General features: G+C 32.1%; 1 protein-coding gene across 4 annotated transcripts in view; it reads right to left on the bottom strand.

The window, feature by feature from the left end:
- Positions 1-11743: 11743 nt before the first annotated feature.
- Positions 11744-15195, bottom strand: part of LOC101889625 (phosphatidylinositol transfer protein beta isoform) — a 48363-nt gene continuing 44911 nt past the window's right edge. For 3 of the 4 annotated variants that reach the window (XM_005178151.4, XM_011292047.3, XM_011292045.3), the window contains exon 9: positions 11785-13065. In XM_005178151.4, coding sequence (XP_005178208.1) covers positions 12927-13065 — 139 coding nt within the window. In that variant the 3' untranslated portion in view covers positions 11785-12926. Of the gene's footprint in view, positions 13066-15195 lie in introns of all 4 variants that reach the window. The other variant, XM_005178152.4, reaches the window with a different exon arrangement.

Here is a 15195-nt window from a genome sequence, read left to right as displayed (position 1 = left end):
TTGAGTGACCGAAGCTAGAATCTTGAAATTTTTTTTGTAAGGGTCACTCTTGGTCCGAAGTGGTCAGATAAGACTGGTTTTTTGTAAATTCGGTACGAATAGTATAAAATGATAATAAATATGGCACCCATTATATTTGAGGAAGCAGTAGGGCTAAATCTCTTAAATTTGGAATGAGGGTCACTGATGGAGTGCATTATAGATGTAAAAAAGGGTTTTTGGAAATTCGCATCATTAGTGTACGAAAAGTACTAAAACTTAATACATTTGGTACGATTTTATATCATGTGGACGGTTAGAGTTAAAAATTTGAAATATGAAAAATTTGATTTGAGGTTAAGGAGTAGAGTCGATGTACGGAGATAGTTTTGAAAGTCTGTACTCTTGTATACGAAAAGTACTAAGCGATACTAAATTAAGTACAATTTGAATCTGTACTAACGAATTTAGCTGGAAAATTTAAATTAACGTTACTGGCTGATGGGTAAGATTGGGATATGGAGGTAGTTATGGAAATTTGTACATATGTGCACGAAAAGTGCTAAATGGTACTAAATTTGGTACAATTGCAATTTGGGTGAACCGGTAGCGTTGGAATCTGGAAATTTGGAAATAAGATTATTATTGCATAGTAGGACTAAGGAATGTAAGTAGTTTTGGAAATTCGTACTTATGTGTACTAAATGGTACTTAATATGGTAAAATTTACATATTCGGAAAACCAATAGAGTTGGTATCCGAAATTTGAAAATAAGGTTGCTATTCCTTTGAACGACTGAGGTATTTAGGTAGTTTTGGAAATTCATCCTATATGTACTAAATGGTACTGAATTTGGTGCAATTTAAATGTTGGGTGATCCGGTAAAGTTCGAATCCTGAAATCTGAAAATAAGATTTTTATTGGACTGAATGATGTAGAAGTTATGAAAACTTGTAGTTAACTGTACTAAATGGAAATTCCAACTTTAAGGTTACGTAAAGTTCAAAAATAGTACTTAACTTCTAAAATGCTATCATTTGGTATTATGTGAAGGGATAGAGATAAAATGAGGTTTAGGAGGTGTATACTAAGTGTGCGAACTGTACTCAATTGTCCTACATTTGGAATAGTTTGGTTTAGGGTGAACGGATAAAGGTGATATTTTGAAATTTTGTATTCGGTTCCCTGTTGGTGGTAGGTGTGTGTGATAAAGAAATAGTTTTGGATATGTGTACTGCGAGTGCACAAAAGGTACTAAATAGTACTAAATTTGTTACAATTTGCTATTGGATAATACTTATAGTGCATGAAATCTGACATTTGGTATAAGGGTCGCTGTTTATATGTAACCTGGACGTTGAAGATGGTTTCGGAAATGTAAACAATAATTGTACATAAAGTTCTGAATGGTGCTATATTTGGTATTAGGTGAAGGGATAGAGCTGGAATCTTCAAATTTGATATTGAGGTCTCTGTTGGTATCTGGGATTGGATTGGAAATCTATAGTATAATTGTACGAAAAGTACTAAATATGGCCTTAGTTGAAGGGTAGAGATAAAATTCTGAAATTTGATTTTTAGATAACTGTTGGTATCTGAGGTTGAAATTTGGAGGTGGATTCAAAAATGTGTCCCATAGTTGTTCGAAAAGTACTTAAGTATTTAACTAAATTTAGAGTAATAGATATAAAATTCTGAAATTTGATATAGATGTCAATGTTGGTGTCTGTGGTTAAGATATGGAGGTGGTTTTGGGAATGTCTACTATAATTGTTCGAAAAGTACTTAGTAGTACTAAATTGATTTTGAAGGGACAGAGCTAGTATCTGAAGTTGAAATTAGGAAGTGCGTACTATACTTGTTCGAATAGTACTAAAGGTTACTAGATTTGGTATTGCATGAAGGGATAGACCTAGAATCCTCAAATTTGATGCTGAGGTCTCGGTTGGCATCTGTATTTGAGATTTGGAGGTGATTTTGGAAATGTGTACTATAACAGTACGCAAAGTACTAAATGGTACTTAATGCTTACTGTTCGAAAAGTACTAAATTGAACTAAATTTGGTATTGCTTCGCCCAATACCGTGGAGTTTTGTATTGCGATAAGTGTTGGTGCCTAGGATTGAGGTATGGAACGGTTTTGCAAATGTGTACTAGAATTATACGAAAAGTACTAAATGTTACTAAATGTAGTACTGAGTAAATGTACAGAGCTGTAATCCCGAAATTTGATATTGAGCTCTCTTTTAATGTCTAGTGTTTTCGGTTAGTATTTTCAGAAATGTGGACATTCCAACCACGGTAAAAATAATACAAACTAGTTTGTCAAATTTCAAATTGTCAAATTTCTATGTCAAATAATGTGGGCTGTATCGTTATTCCAATAGACATACAGATGGGCATCACAAAGTCAATGTAGAATACTTTGTTGATCAAAATTGTCAGGCATTAAAACGGGATGATATATATTTCCATGGAGGCGGGTATAAAAATCAACAAACATATTCGAATAATTATTCAGATATGAACAATGAAATGGGAATAACCATCTTACAATCAAGTTCACACACTTTGGCCCAAGTTCGAAAAGCTACAGGGTCAGATTGAATGTCGAGACTTGTATTTAATTAGAACATTTGGGCGCCATGGGATTATCAACGTAGCTCTGAAGCAAATATAAGCATGGGTTTGATTTTACCTACTTCTAAGATGTATATAAACTGATTTTGAATCCAACCTGCAATATGGCACTATATTATACTAGCTTTACAATTTTGTACTTAAAAATTGTGATCGTTCACGAAAATCAAATAAAACTTACAGGCGAAATAAGGAAAGCACTCTCACATATAGCGTTCTCTTTTACTCTAATCCACAGAAAATCCTGATATAACCCAATATAGGGAAAATCAGAAAATTTTCAATATCAGCCTAACATCATTTTTATACCCTACAACAGTATGTGTTGGGGGTATTATAAGTTTGATTGGGCCAGAATTTATGTAACACCTCGAAATATTGGTTTCCCATATAGGAAAGTATATATGGATCTTCCTAGCTCGCCGAGCTGAGTCGATCTAGCTATGTCCGCCCGTCCGTCTGTCCATGTTAATTTGTAATCACGCTACAGGTCGCAATTATGGCCCGATCCTAACGAAATTTTGCACGAAGGTGGGGTTAGGGTCAGAATAGAAGCCTATTTCTTTTGGAGATGATCGCCAAATGTTTAGGTGTTGAAATGGACCAAATACTGAAAAAATGTTGGATTTTGCAGTAGCTATACAGGTTGCAATTATAGACCAATCGACGCGGAATTTCGCATGTAGCTAGAGTTTAGGACGGGGAAGAAGCCTACCAATTTGGGTGGTCATCGGATAATATTTAGCGGGTAAAATAGACCATATATTTTGTGTTGAAAAAATTCAAAATTTTTCATTAAACCGCGAATATTTTAAATCCCGGCGAAATCACAAAGCCATGACAAGGTTACTTCTGATCTTTACATTGGTGTTAATATCCAACAAATCGGATATATAGCAAAATATGTGCGATATATATGTCTTTTAAAGGAGATATGCTTGAAAGATCTCTTATATGTCGAGAACGGCTTAACTGATTTCGACAGTTCTCATTAATTCAGAATGGCCTCTTGGCAGGAAAGAAAAAACGTCTAAAAAATCGCATAAAAATATCTCTCTAAAGATGAAAATATTGATTTTGTAACTTTTTCTCATATTTTTTTCAATTTTGTCATATTTTTGGCATATTTTCATTTTTAATTAAACATTTGGTAATATTTCTACAGCTAACAAAACTAAGTAGTTAGGATATCATATACAGATCGCATTTATGGCCCGATCCTTACGAAATTTTGCATGGGGATAAGATGAGGGTCAGAATAGAAGCCTAGAAGGGGTTGAAATGGACCAAAAACTGCAAAATTGTCAGCAGGTCGTAATTATCGCCCGGTACTCACGCACATTTGAATGGGGGTTACCGGACATTGCAAAAGCCAAGCAGTTTTGGATGGCCATCCAAAAATATTCAATGTGTGAAGGAGTTTGCCAACTTTTGTTGACAAAATACGAAAATGTCCATTCCAGTGACTTTTTGGAGAATTCACAAATACAGGAAAGACGCACTTCTGACTATTTCATTAACGCCGATTTCGTTGAAGAATATAGTCAAATGTCTGTATCTCATATAGATGCGTTTCAGTCTAAAACCAATAATAAATGTTAATCTTTTGCCACTTCTGGGAGATTATAGGTCTTTGGGAAATATTGGTTCCAGATCTATGAAGACCATTTCAGTGCAACATCTACCAATAAATTGGAAATGAGCAAATTAGTTTAAGTTGCTATTATTCGAAAATTAGAGAACGAAACCTGATGGTTTTATTTTATTATTTGTCAGAATATCTTGTGGAATTCTTTCGAGTATCTCGCCTATATAAACTGTATCGTTTATTATAGTGTTGTAGGGTATTCAACGGACGGCCCCGCTCGACTGTAGCCTTTGCTTACTTGTTTTTTAAGACAATTTTTTATTCTGAATCCAAAAATTCTTTAAAAACTTATGACCCATCCAAAAAATTGCCAAAATAAAACAAAATTCCGCAAAAAAGATTTATAATAGATTTTTGTTAATTTTATTTATCTATAGTTCTCAATTAATTTAAATAAATTTTGGTTTCCATTTTTTGTTGTTGGTTTTAATTTTTCTTTTTTTTTGTTTTGTTAATTAAAATGACAATCAATACGTAATTTAATTATGTGGTTTTTCCTTTTTTTATATATGGATGTTGTTCGGTTGTTTTTAATAAATATTTGTTTTTTTTTGTAATTAATTTGAATTAATACGCAATGAACATTAAATTTCCCATGAACTTGGTTTTTTGTTTTTCTTTTTGTTACTAATTTGTTTTGGTATTTATTTCCGTTCTCAAAGAAACCGAAAAAAATTAATTTTTCTTTCGTTTTGTTTTTTTGTTTTTGGTTTTTGGACTTTTAATGAGGAGAGAAAAAAGTATTTACGAAGAAATTCTTACACACTTTTAAAATGTTTTTGTTGTTGTTGTTACAATTAAAATACAATGTCTCATATATATGTTTTCGTTATGTATAGACGTATTATTCTATTATGTTTATAATTATTTTGTTTTTGTTGTTTTGTTAATTAAATGGTTTGTTGTTCTTTGGTAGTTCATTTTCTTGTTCTAAGCAAATTTTGAGTGTAGTTGTGTTTGAGTGTTAATAATGTTATAGTAGAAGGTCAATGGGGACAGAGGTATGAGCCCTGCATTTCTGGGATCACACACGGAAAGATTCATGAAATAGTTCTCCATTCCGATGCCTACCTTCTTTATACATAAAATCTGCCGAATTTTTTATATAATTTTGTATATAAATTAAATTAACTTTTATATAAAATTTGAGGTACGAGACATGGTAGAAGAATCCAGGTAGACGCATCGACACAGCTACAGCTATCAACCCAATTTTGGAATTTCAATTTTTGAATGAAAAATTAAATAAAAAAAAATTCAACAAATTGTTGAAAAACGCCTAATAACATCCGATTGTCGTATAAGAAAACTTATAAAAATCTATTTATATTTAAAAAAACATTTTCGGCCATATCAATGTTCTCATGCGTTGATGCATCTACCCATATTCTTCTACCATGGTATGTGATCAACCATTTGGAAATCTTTTTGTCACCCAGTTATCTCCAAGGTAAGAGTATGTTTTGCCCATGATACTTCCTCCATTGACCCTCTGTCTTTTCTTTCGTTTTTTTTCTTCCTAAAATTTAAATGTTTTTTTTTTTTGTTTTTAGATTAAACATTAACATATTTATATATATTTTTTTTATTAAATATTTATAGAGATTTTCTTTTTTCTTTTTTTGCAATGCTTAGCAATGGAGTTTGTGTTTCTTTTTTCATCTTCTTTTTAACATTTCTTGGTGTTAAGAATCATAATATTTTTAGAATGTTGTTATTTACCAAATAAAAAAATATATATTATATATCAAATAATAATAACAATAATAAATCATAAATTTATTAATAGTAAAATAATAAAACTTACTTATTTTCAAAATAACCATAATTCACCAAATGGGGATAGTTTATTTTTTTGGTGCCCCTAAAAGTATGCCATCATTTCAAAATAACTATAATTCACCAATTGGGAATAGTTTATTTTTGGTGCCCCTAAAAGTATGCCATCATTTTTAGTACAATATAAAATATATTAAATTTACGTGTTTTGTTTCAATCAAATGACTGTATTTTAGTTTACCAATATTAAAATTGAAAATGTTGAATGAAAAATTATTATAAATTTGTAAAAATTGTTAAAAAAAACCCGAATTATAATAACCTCCGAATGACGTCGTATAAGACAACATTTAAAAATTTACTCATATTTGAAAAAAAACATTTAAATTTTTTTTGACATATCAATGTCTCAATGCATCAATCATATGTAATTTGAATTCTATATGAAGGGCATAAATGAACAATTCAAGTTTATTTATTTTTCAAAGAATTGTTATATTCAATCCTAAAAATAACTAAAGAGAATATCTGCAAACTCTACTTTGTTAAAGGATTATACTGGCCGGAACCTGCTCAATTTTATGTTCTATTAGAAGTCTAGAAGTTTCAGATGTCCTAAATATATTTTAATCATAGACATATGTCCTCGTACCTTGAATTCAATGTTGTGGAACCCCCCTAATTCCATTCCACTTTTTCCACAATTTGTGAAAAACATTTGTGAATAATCAATACCAACTGTTGCATACTACTTGACAAAATAAGACTCAGAGTTGTATTTTCTTATTTCCTTCCAAGTTGAATTACATTTCTGGATATGCTATTGGCCGACCCACATATTATTATTACGGAATTGGCCGTAGTTTGGGATTCCAGTTGTATATATTTAAACCCCTTACAAAATCCAACACCTGATGTCCACTTTTTTGCTTATGTAACCGACTTTTAAAACCGGGTGGTAGTTTTTGGTATTTATTATAACCCTTATACCACATTTTAAACGAAATCATAATAAAATATGGTATTTTGAGTTCCTCTTAAAAAAAATTACGAAGTTCGACATCTAATTTGGAATATGTAAGTCCACATTGGATTACAATATTTTTTGGCGTTAAAAAAATCTAATACCAAGTTCGCATGGTACACGAGCCGCTCTCCTCTATCGTTGATTCAAGCTTAATTACCCACACAAATTTTTCTAAGAGAACAATAATTTTTCATTTTCGATCTCAACAAATCATTCTTGAGCTCTTGAGCCCTAACAACATTGAAAATACAAACATTAAATGAAATTTAAAAAAATCAGGAAAAATGTAAATCTCGAATGAAAAGTATATGTTCGGTCCCAGAACTGCAAGAGTGTAAAAATTTCTATTATGATAACCGACGTTTCCTTCATGATTTCAAACAAAAAAAATTGAAGAACTAGTCGTTTTTTGAAGGTTCTTAAAAAAGAGTATTGCTTTCAATAATGTTAAAAGTAATTTCGACAAGTTAAAAAGCAGTAAGTTCGGCCGGGCCGGACTTTTAATACCCTCCACAATTTGCAAAGAATTTGAAAATTTTCAAAAAAATAAAATCCTTAAAAAATTCTGTTAAAATTTTAAAAATACCGAATATAGGGAGGTACTGATATATGGGGCCTATACGAAGACCTGGACCCGAACAGACAGTTTTCTCTCACAGACTGTAGTTCCCATAACGAACTTCAAATACCAATTTTGAAACAATTCCCGTGAATAATGACGCTAAAATCATCAAAATACCGAATATAGGGAGGTACCGTTATATGGGGGCTATACGAAGACGTGGACCTGCACAAACAATTTTCTGTCTTAGGGGGTAGTATCCATTTGGAACTTCAAATACCAAATTTGAAACAATTCCGGTTAATAATGTCGCTAAAATCATCAAAATACCGAATATAGGGAGGTACCGTTATATGGGGGCTATATGAAAACGGCCCATTTACGAACTTAACCTGCCTACTGGAAAAATAAACATGTGTGCAAAATTTTAGCTATCTATCTCAATTCATTCGAAAGATAGCGTGATTACAACAGACGGACAGACAGACAGACGGACATCGCTAAATCGACTTAGAATTTTACGCTGATCAAGAATATATATACTTTGTTGGGTCGGACATGAGTATTTACAAACGGAATGACAAAGTTAATATACCCTCCATAGTATGGTGGAGGGTATAAAAATGTTGAAATTAAAGTTCAAAATACAGGAAATATTGAAGTCATTTCCGACACTGGTCTAATAAGATCCTAGCGCTAAAAATTACATTTTTTTCCATAGGTAGTTCTAACCTGATTCCGAGAAAGTATTTTTTTTTTTTGGGACGGACCCGGGACTCCACTTCCGGGTTCGAGACCCGGATCCACTTACCCGATATAGGTATTGTATGAAAGCTTATGAAAATACATATAACACCTATCACACTGAAGAGAATATCTCTGGACCCAGAAAAGGTATTAGCAAAAATTACAGCATCTTGGAAAGGTAAGAGTGTCAGCTCTTTGGCATCAATTTTTTTGAAAAAAATCCGGGTCTAAAAAATCCATTATTTGACTATAACTTCCGATTTGCTTTAAATAACCCCATCATGTGACCATTTGTTGGATAGGTATTTTCTTGGGCGATACCTATATTGTATATATTGGGTAGGTGGATCTGGGTCTTGAACCCATACTTTCGAGTCAAAAACCTGGGGTCCCGGGTCCGTCCTCCAAGAAAATATATATAGTTTCCCGGTATCAGGGTAAAAATACCTACCACTGGAAAAATTTCAAAAAGATTGAAGTGCTTGGCGAAATCTCTATAAGCACATGCTGAAAGCAGTCCTTGTTAATTCTGAAGTAATTTAAAAATCTAAAAGATTTTTTTTAGCACTCGCTGCTGCAAACAATTTTTTTTATCTTTTTTGTCAACAACAATGAAGTGTTGCCAATTTTTTAACTATCGATTTCGCTTCGATGCCTTATCGTAATACCATTTTTGAATCGAAGCGACGGCTTCGTAATTGGGCCGATTGTGAAAAAATGTGCCAAACAAAGAAAACAAAAAGACTCTATCTTCAGAGTTATATTTTGCACATTTAATCGATTTGACCTTTGTAAATATTTTACCTTTAAAATATTTTATATTTTACCTTTAAAATATTTTATATTTTACCTTGTAAATATTTTATCTATAATTTCAGAGTTGGTAGATCTTCTGAGAAAGTACTGCCATCGGGCTGGTGTATGAAAGACTCCTTTCAGGCTCACCCAACAAGTTTGTCTATAAAAGCTGCCTTGAAAAGATCTAGAAAACTTCTTCCAGTTCGTCTATGAAAAGACTTCTGTTCAGCTCGCATTAAAAAAAATACTTCTTTCAAGTACGCCTCAAGGTCATAATCGCGACTTTAAAAAGAACTCCCTTCAATCTCGTCTACGAAAAAGTTTCTAGAATAGAAACTCGTCTTTAAAAAGACTTTCTTGGAAGACATTAAAAAATGATGTCTTACAATGCACCTATGAAAAAAGGCAAGCTCATCTATGAAAGACCTCCTCTTAAGCTGGTATAATGTGGTATGTTTTTTAAATAAAAACAGCTAAGCTTTTAATACCCTCCGCTATTTGGAAGGAACTGGGGCTTATACAAAGACTTGACAATTTTCTGTCATAGCTTGACACTACGTATTGCGAACTTTAAATACAAATCCCAATTATTGGGAGGTACCGTTATATGGTGGCTATACATGGACGTGGGTCTGCATATGTATTTTTTCTGTCATTGGTTGTGATACCCATTAAGATCTTCAAACACGAAATTTGAAACTATTCCGGTAAATGTCGCTAAAACATTAAAATACCGAGTATGGTTAGGTACCGTTATATACGAACTTAAACTGCCTACTGGCAAAATACACAAATTTTAGCCTTCTATCTCAATTCGTTTGAAAGCGTGATTATAACAGACAGACATCGCTAAATCGACTTAGAATTTTACACTGGTTAAGAATACATATACTTTGTTGGGTCTGACATGAGTATTCCGAGGAGTTACAAACGGGATGACAAAGTTAATATACCACACATAGTATGGTGGAGGGTATAAAAACCTTTAGCTCGCTTAAGAAAAAGACTTCTTTCCAACTCATTTATGAAAAAGACTCGCTTCGAACTTGATAAAAAAATGCATGAAAAACTTTTTAACGCTAGCCTATACATTATAGTTGTGTTCTAGGATCTGCAATATAGTACTATATTGCACTAGTTTTACAATTTCTTTGCTTGAATACCGTTAACCCGAAATCGGTTGAAGATATATGGGAGCTATATCTAAATTTGATCCGATCATCACCAATTTCAATAGTGTTGGTCCTTGGGCCAAAAAAAATATTGCTTGGAAAATTTAATCTCAATCGGATAAAAAATGCGACCAGTTGTTAACAAAAATACATGGACAGACGGGCGGACTGGCATGCATAAATCTACTTAGAAAGTGATTCTATGAAGATCCTCAAAAGTAGCTATGGGTCAATTTTGCTTTCTTCTCCATGTTACAAACAAATGCACAACGACATAATACCCTTACCACTATGTGGTGTAGGGTATAAATATGGTAGCTAGGTTTCGCAAAGACGTTTCCTGAATGACCTTGCTTCTTGGGTTTTTAAAAATGGAATCATTGTTTAATTTTTTCCAGTTTCTGGTACCACCTATCAGTTGACCGGAGTAATAGAAAAATTGGGTAAAATATTTTTATTAGATTCCTCAAAGATGTTCTGCCAGCCATATTTTGCTGGATGTGATGACTAAATCATTCTGATTTTTAGCAAAAGAAATCGCAAGGTTCATGATGCAATAGCATCTAGTTCACGAATCAACTCGGCCCAGAGGTTATGAAATGAGCCTTGTTCGGATTTTAAAATTCACATGTCCATATATTTTCAAAGCAAAGTGTACAAGAAACCTTGCATGCCTATGGTTATGGGTACTCGATTCGTGATCTAGAAAAGAACACTCAATGTATGATAATATTCACACAAACGTTGTTCCTATGACCAACTGAAACAGTTGTTACTATAATTTAGGGATTACAAAGGTCTCAGATTTGCAGATTTAATTTTAAGGTACATAGTATCAGGATCTACAATGTAGATTTTGAACATCCATAAGTCGGAACTATCGAATAAACTTGAAGATGTTCAAATTATGCTTGTGTTATAAGTGTATTCGAAATGTTGATTTCTTTGGAAGGCCGTCAGAAACACTGGAAATCTATTATACCCTCATATACATTTGGCAAAACGTAATAAAAATTTAAAAAAGTGATCAACGCCGGATCACCGAAAGTCTAATATACCCTCATATACATTTTGCAAAACAAAATAATTATTAAACAAAATGATCAACTCAAAATATGTATATTTGTTTAACTAAATCTTTATTCTTTTCCACACAAAATATTACGTTAATCAATTATAATTATTTTAATAATATTATTAATTTTAATCATTTTAATAATAATGTAGTACCCATCACTATGTTTACAACGTGTAATAGTATTTAGAGGAGAGGTGTGTGATTTTGGAGGATTTAGGAGAGTTTCTCTTTCTTCTAGTTTAAATATTTGTTAAAATAATTAAATTTAACACATTTTGGGGGGTGTGGTGTTGCTGTTTTTGCTTTAAATAGTTTTTTTTTTTGGATCGGGATGATTTATTTATTTATTACTCTTTTGTTATTTTAATCTTTACTTTGTAAATATATTTATATATCTGTATAAGAAGTATGTTATCTCATCTTGTTGATTTTGTTGTTGTTGCTGTACTGTTAAGTATTTATTAACTTAAACTATTGCTATTTTTGTTTTTGTTTTTATTTCAACATTGGTGTTTAAATATATATATTTATATGTGTATGTATTTATAATTATAATAATATTTCTTTCTATGTGTGTGTATGAGTGAGTGTATATATAAAAAAATTCTTTGCTGTTGTTGTTTACACACTTATTACATAATATAAACCTGACTCAAAAAAAAAAAAAACATTTACAAAAGAGAAGAAGAAAAAATCGGGTGGGGAAAAATATAAAAATTAATTTTAAGGCAAATCAATTAACAAATCAAAAAAACATACAAACAACAAACAAATAAGGAAAATGAATTACAAAACAAAAATAAGAGAGAGCCTTTGTTATTTTTAATTGTTGCTGGTGTTGTTAATGTTGTTGCTGTTGTTTTCGTTAACTGGATGGAAGAGAATACAACTAGAAATACAAACGAACCATGTAAAAGTAATTACTGCTGCTGCTGCTATGATTGTTTCATTCTGCCTGGCGTGTGGTAAATAGGAATATTCATGTATGTATGTATATATAGCAGTATTATGTGTGTCCTGTTGCCTTTTTTTTTTTTGGTTTTGTGGTCTCGAAAGTAATAAGGTCCTATAGCTCTGCTGCTGATGCTGTTGTGGTAAGTATTGTTGTGATAGTAGAATCGTTATTGGTGTTGATTTGATTTCATTGATTTTTTTGGTGGTGCCATATTTGAAAAAAATACATATTTTTCATTTAAAAATGTTTAATTAATTATTATTATTATTGCTATTGTGGTTTTTTTTATTATAAGACGACTTTTGACTTTCGATTTGTTTTGGATTTTTAATTAATGCAGCATTTATTTATTTAAATCTTTTGTTTTCTTTTACATTTGTTGTTTTTTGTTTCACTTTTGTAGCATATACTTTCTTTTAAATGTGTTGTTGCTGTTGTTGTATAGTTTTTTTTTTACTTTTGTTGTTATATATTTATATAGTTTGTTTTTAGGTTTTTTTTTGTTTTTGTTTATTTTGACGACATTTATTAATATTGTTCCTAATCACTATCGGCTTTGGTGCCACGCACTTCACCCTCTTGACGTTGTTTATCGAGCTCCTCCTTGACCTTGTCTTCAATAGCACGAATATCTTCCATTGTCAGACCGTGCCAGCGATCCATCCAACAGAATACTTGACTGTAAGAAAGAGAAAAATAAAAATAGCATTTAATTTAAAATTTAACAGACGTTAAGGATCTCCATAAAATGAGAATTTGTTAAAGTCCAGGAATGAATATTTGAAAGTTTTTAAAAGTTTACAATATCATGGTTTTGGTCATGGTATTATTTTCAATTTTTTATACCCTGCACCATGAAAAGAAATGTCTTTAAATATATAATTCCACTTTTAAAAAATCTCCAAATAGTATTTATATTCGTCATAGTTTAAAGTACTAAGAATACGTAATTTTACAAGGTCTGGTGTCTGGACTTGTTATATATTTCAAACATTACTACCACAAATATTAAAAGAAAATCTATTTAAATTGACAGTTCTGGTTCGCATTGAAAAAATCCTTAAATTCTTGTTGCCATTAAAAATGAAAATCTGATTAAAATTCGTAAAATATGGTCCAAAGCTATGTAACAACAAGTTCATCGGTCAGTTTTGCCGACAGATGTATACGCCAATGTTCGATTATTTAAATATTTTTGACTTCTATTATGATTATTCAAATTATTGACCCTTTATGGAGTAGGTTTTGAAGGAGTGGACCAATATTGTCCATATCGTATCGGGCTAAATAAATGTGATATAAATATTGCGACGTGCCAGGTCTGGACTATATTGGTTACTTCCTTCACTTTATATGAGATATGTGCAAAGTTTTGGAAAATATATTCCACTTCATCTAATACAGATAACAAGTAAAAATGCAGTAAGTTCGGGCGGGCCGATCATCACGGCTATTCGGCGCACCATTTGGTGCGAGTTGGAAATTTTCAAAAGGTAAACATCCGCTAAAAATTCTGTTAAAATGTTCAAAATATCTAATATAGCCGTTATATTGGGGTCTATACTAAGAAGTGGACCTGCATAGGCCACTTTTGTCATAAGCGATTACAATATTCAAATACGAAAATTCAAAAAAAAAAAACAATCCGGTGAATAATGTACCTAAAATCATCAAAATACCGAATATACGGAGGTACTGATATATGGAGCCTATACGAAGACTGCAGTTCCCATTTCGAACTCTAAATACGAGATTTGAAACAACTACGGTGAATAATGGAGCTAAAATCATCAAAATACCGAATATAGGGAGGTACTGATATATGGGGCCTATACGAAGATGTGGGCATGCATACGCAATTTTTTATATAGGGAGGTATCGTTATATGGGGATATACCATATCGTGGACCTATATAGACAATAATCTTCCACGGGGTAAAGTGCTAAGAAGCAACTCCTTGTGTAGAACTTCAAACAATTTCGTTGAAAAATGTGGCTAAATAATCAAAATACCGAATATCGGGGGGTACCGTTGTATGGGGGCTATAAGATATCGTGGACCTATATAGACAATTCTCTTTCAGGAGATAAAGTACTTATAAAGAACTCCTTGTATGGAATTTCAGACAATTCCATAGAAAAATGGGGCTAAAATCATCAAAATACCGAATATCGGAAAGTACCTTTATATGGGGCCTATACTATATTGTGGACCGATATAGCCCATCTTCGAACTTGACCTGCCTGCAGGGCTAAAGGGCAGGGCTTAGAATTTTACGCTGATGAAGAATATATACACTTATATCTTAAATCATTATTTCGATAAGTTACAAACGGAATGACGAACTTAATATACCCTCCATACTATGTATGGTGCAGGGTATAAAAATATTGGTATGTGCAGAATTTAAAGAAAATCTAAAATTTATACGAAATCATAAATTCCAATTAATTACATAATCATATCAAGGCTAAGGGAAATGTTTGAAATTTGAAGAGAACTGGATGCTTATTTCGAATTATATGGTCGTTTTGGTTATTTAAAATATTGAACCTTTGAGGGGGAGGTACCAGAAGAAATGATCCGATCCCTACCGTATTTATAACATATTCTGTGTTGATAGAAATATTGAGATGTGCCATGTCTCATCTCTTGAATTGGCCTGACAAACCTACAGCTACAGACTACAGCTGAGATCTTTGGCTACTATGAAGATAACTGAATTTTAAAATTTAGAGATAGAACCTGATTGACAGAAAGCAACACGCAGCTGCTGTTACAGCTTGTTTCTGTTGTCCAAGGGCCATT

The sequence above is a fragment of the Musca domestica genome, unplaced genomic scaffold (assembly GCF_030504385.1).
Source record: "Musca domestica strain aabys unplaced genomic scaffold, Musca_domestica.polishedcontigs.V.1.1 39, whole genome shotgun sequence".
Lineage (NCBI taxonomy): Eukaryota > Metazoa > Arthropoda > Insecta > Diptera > Muscidae > Musca > Musca domestica.
The sequence above is the reverse complement of the archived record's forward strand: the minus strand, read 5'-3'. Positions and strand labels throughout refer to the sequence as shown.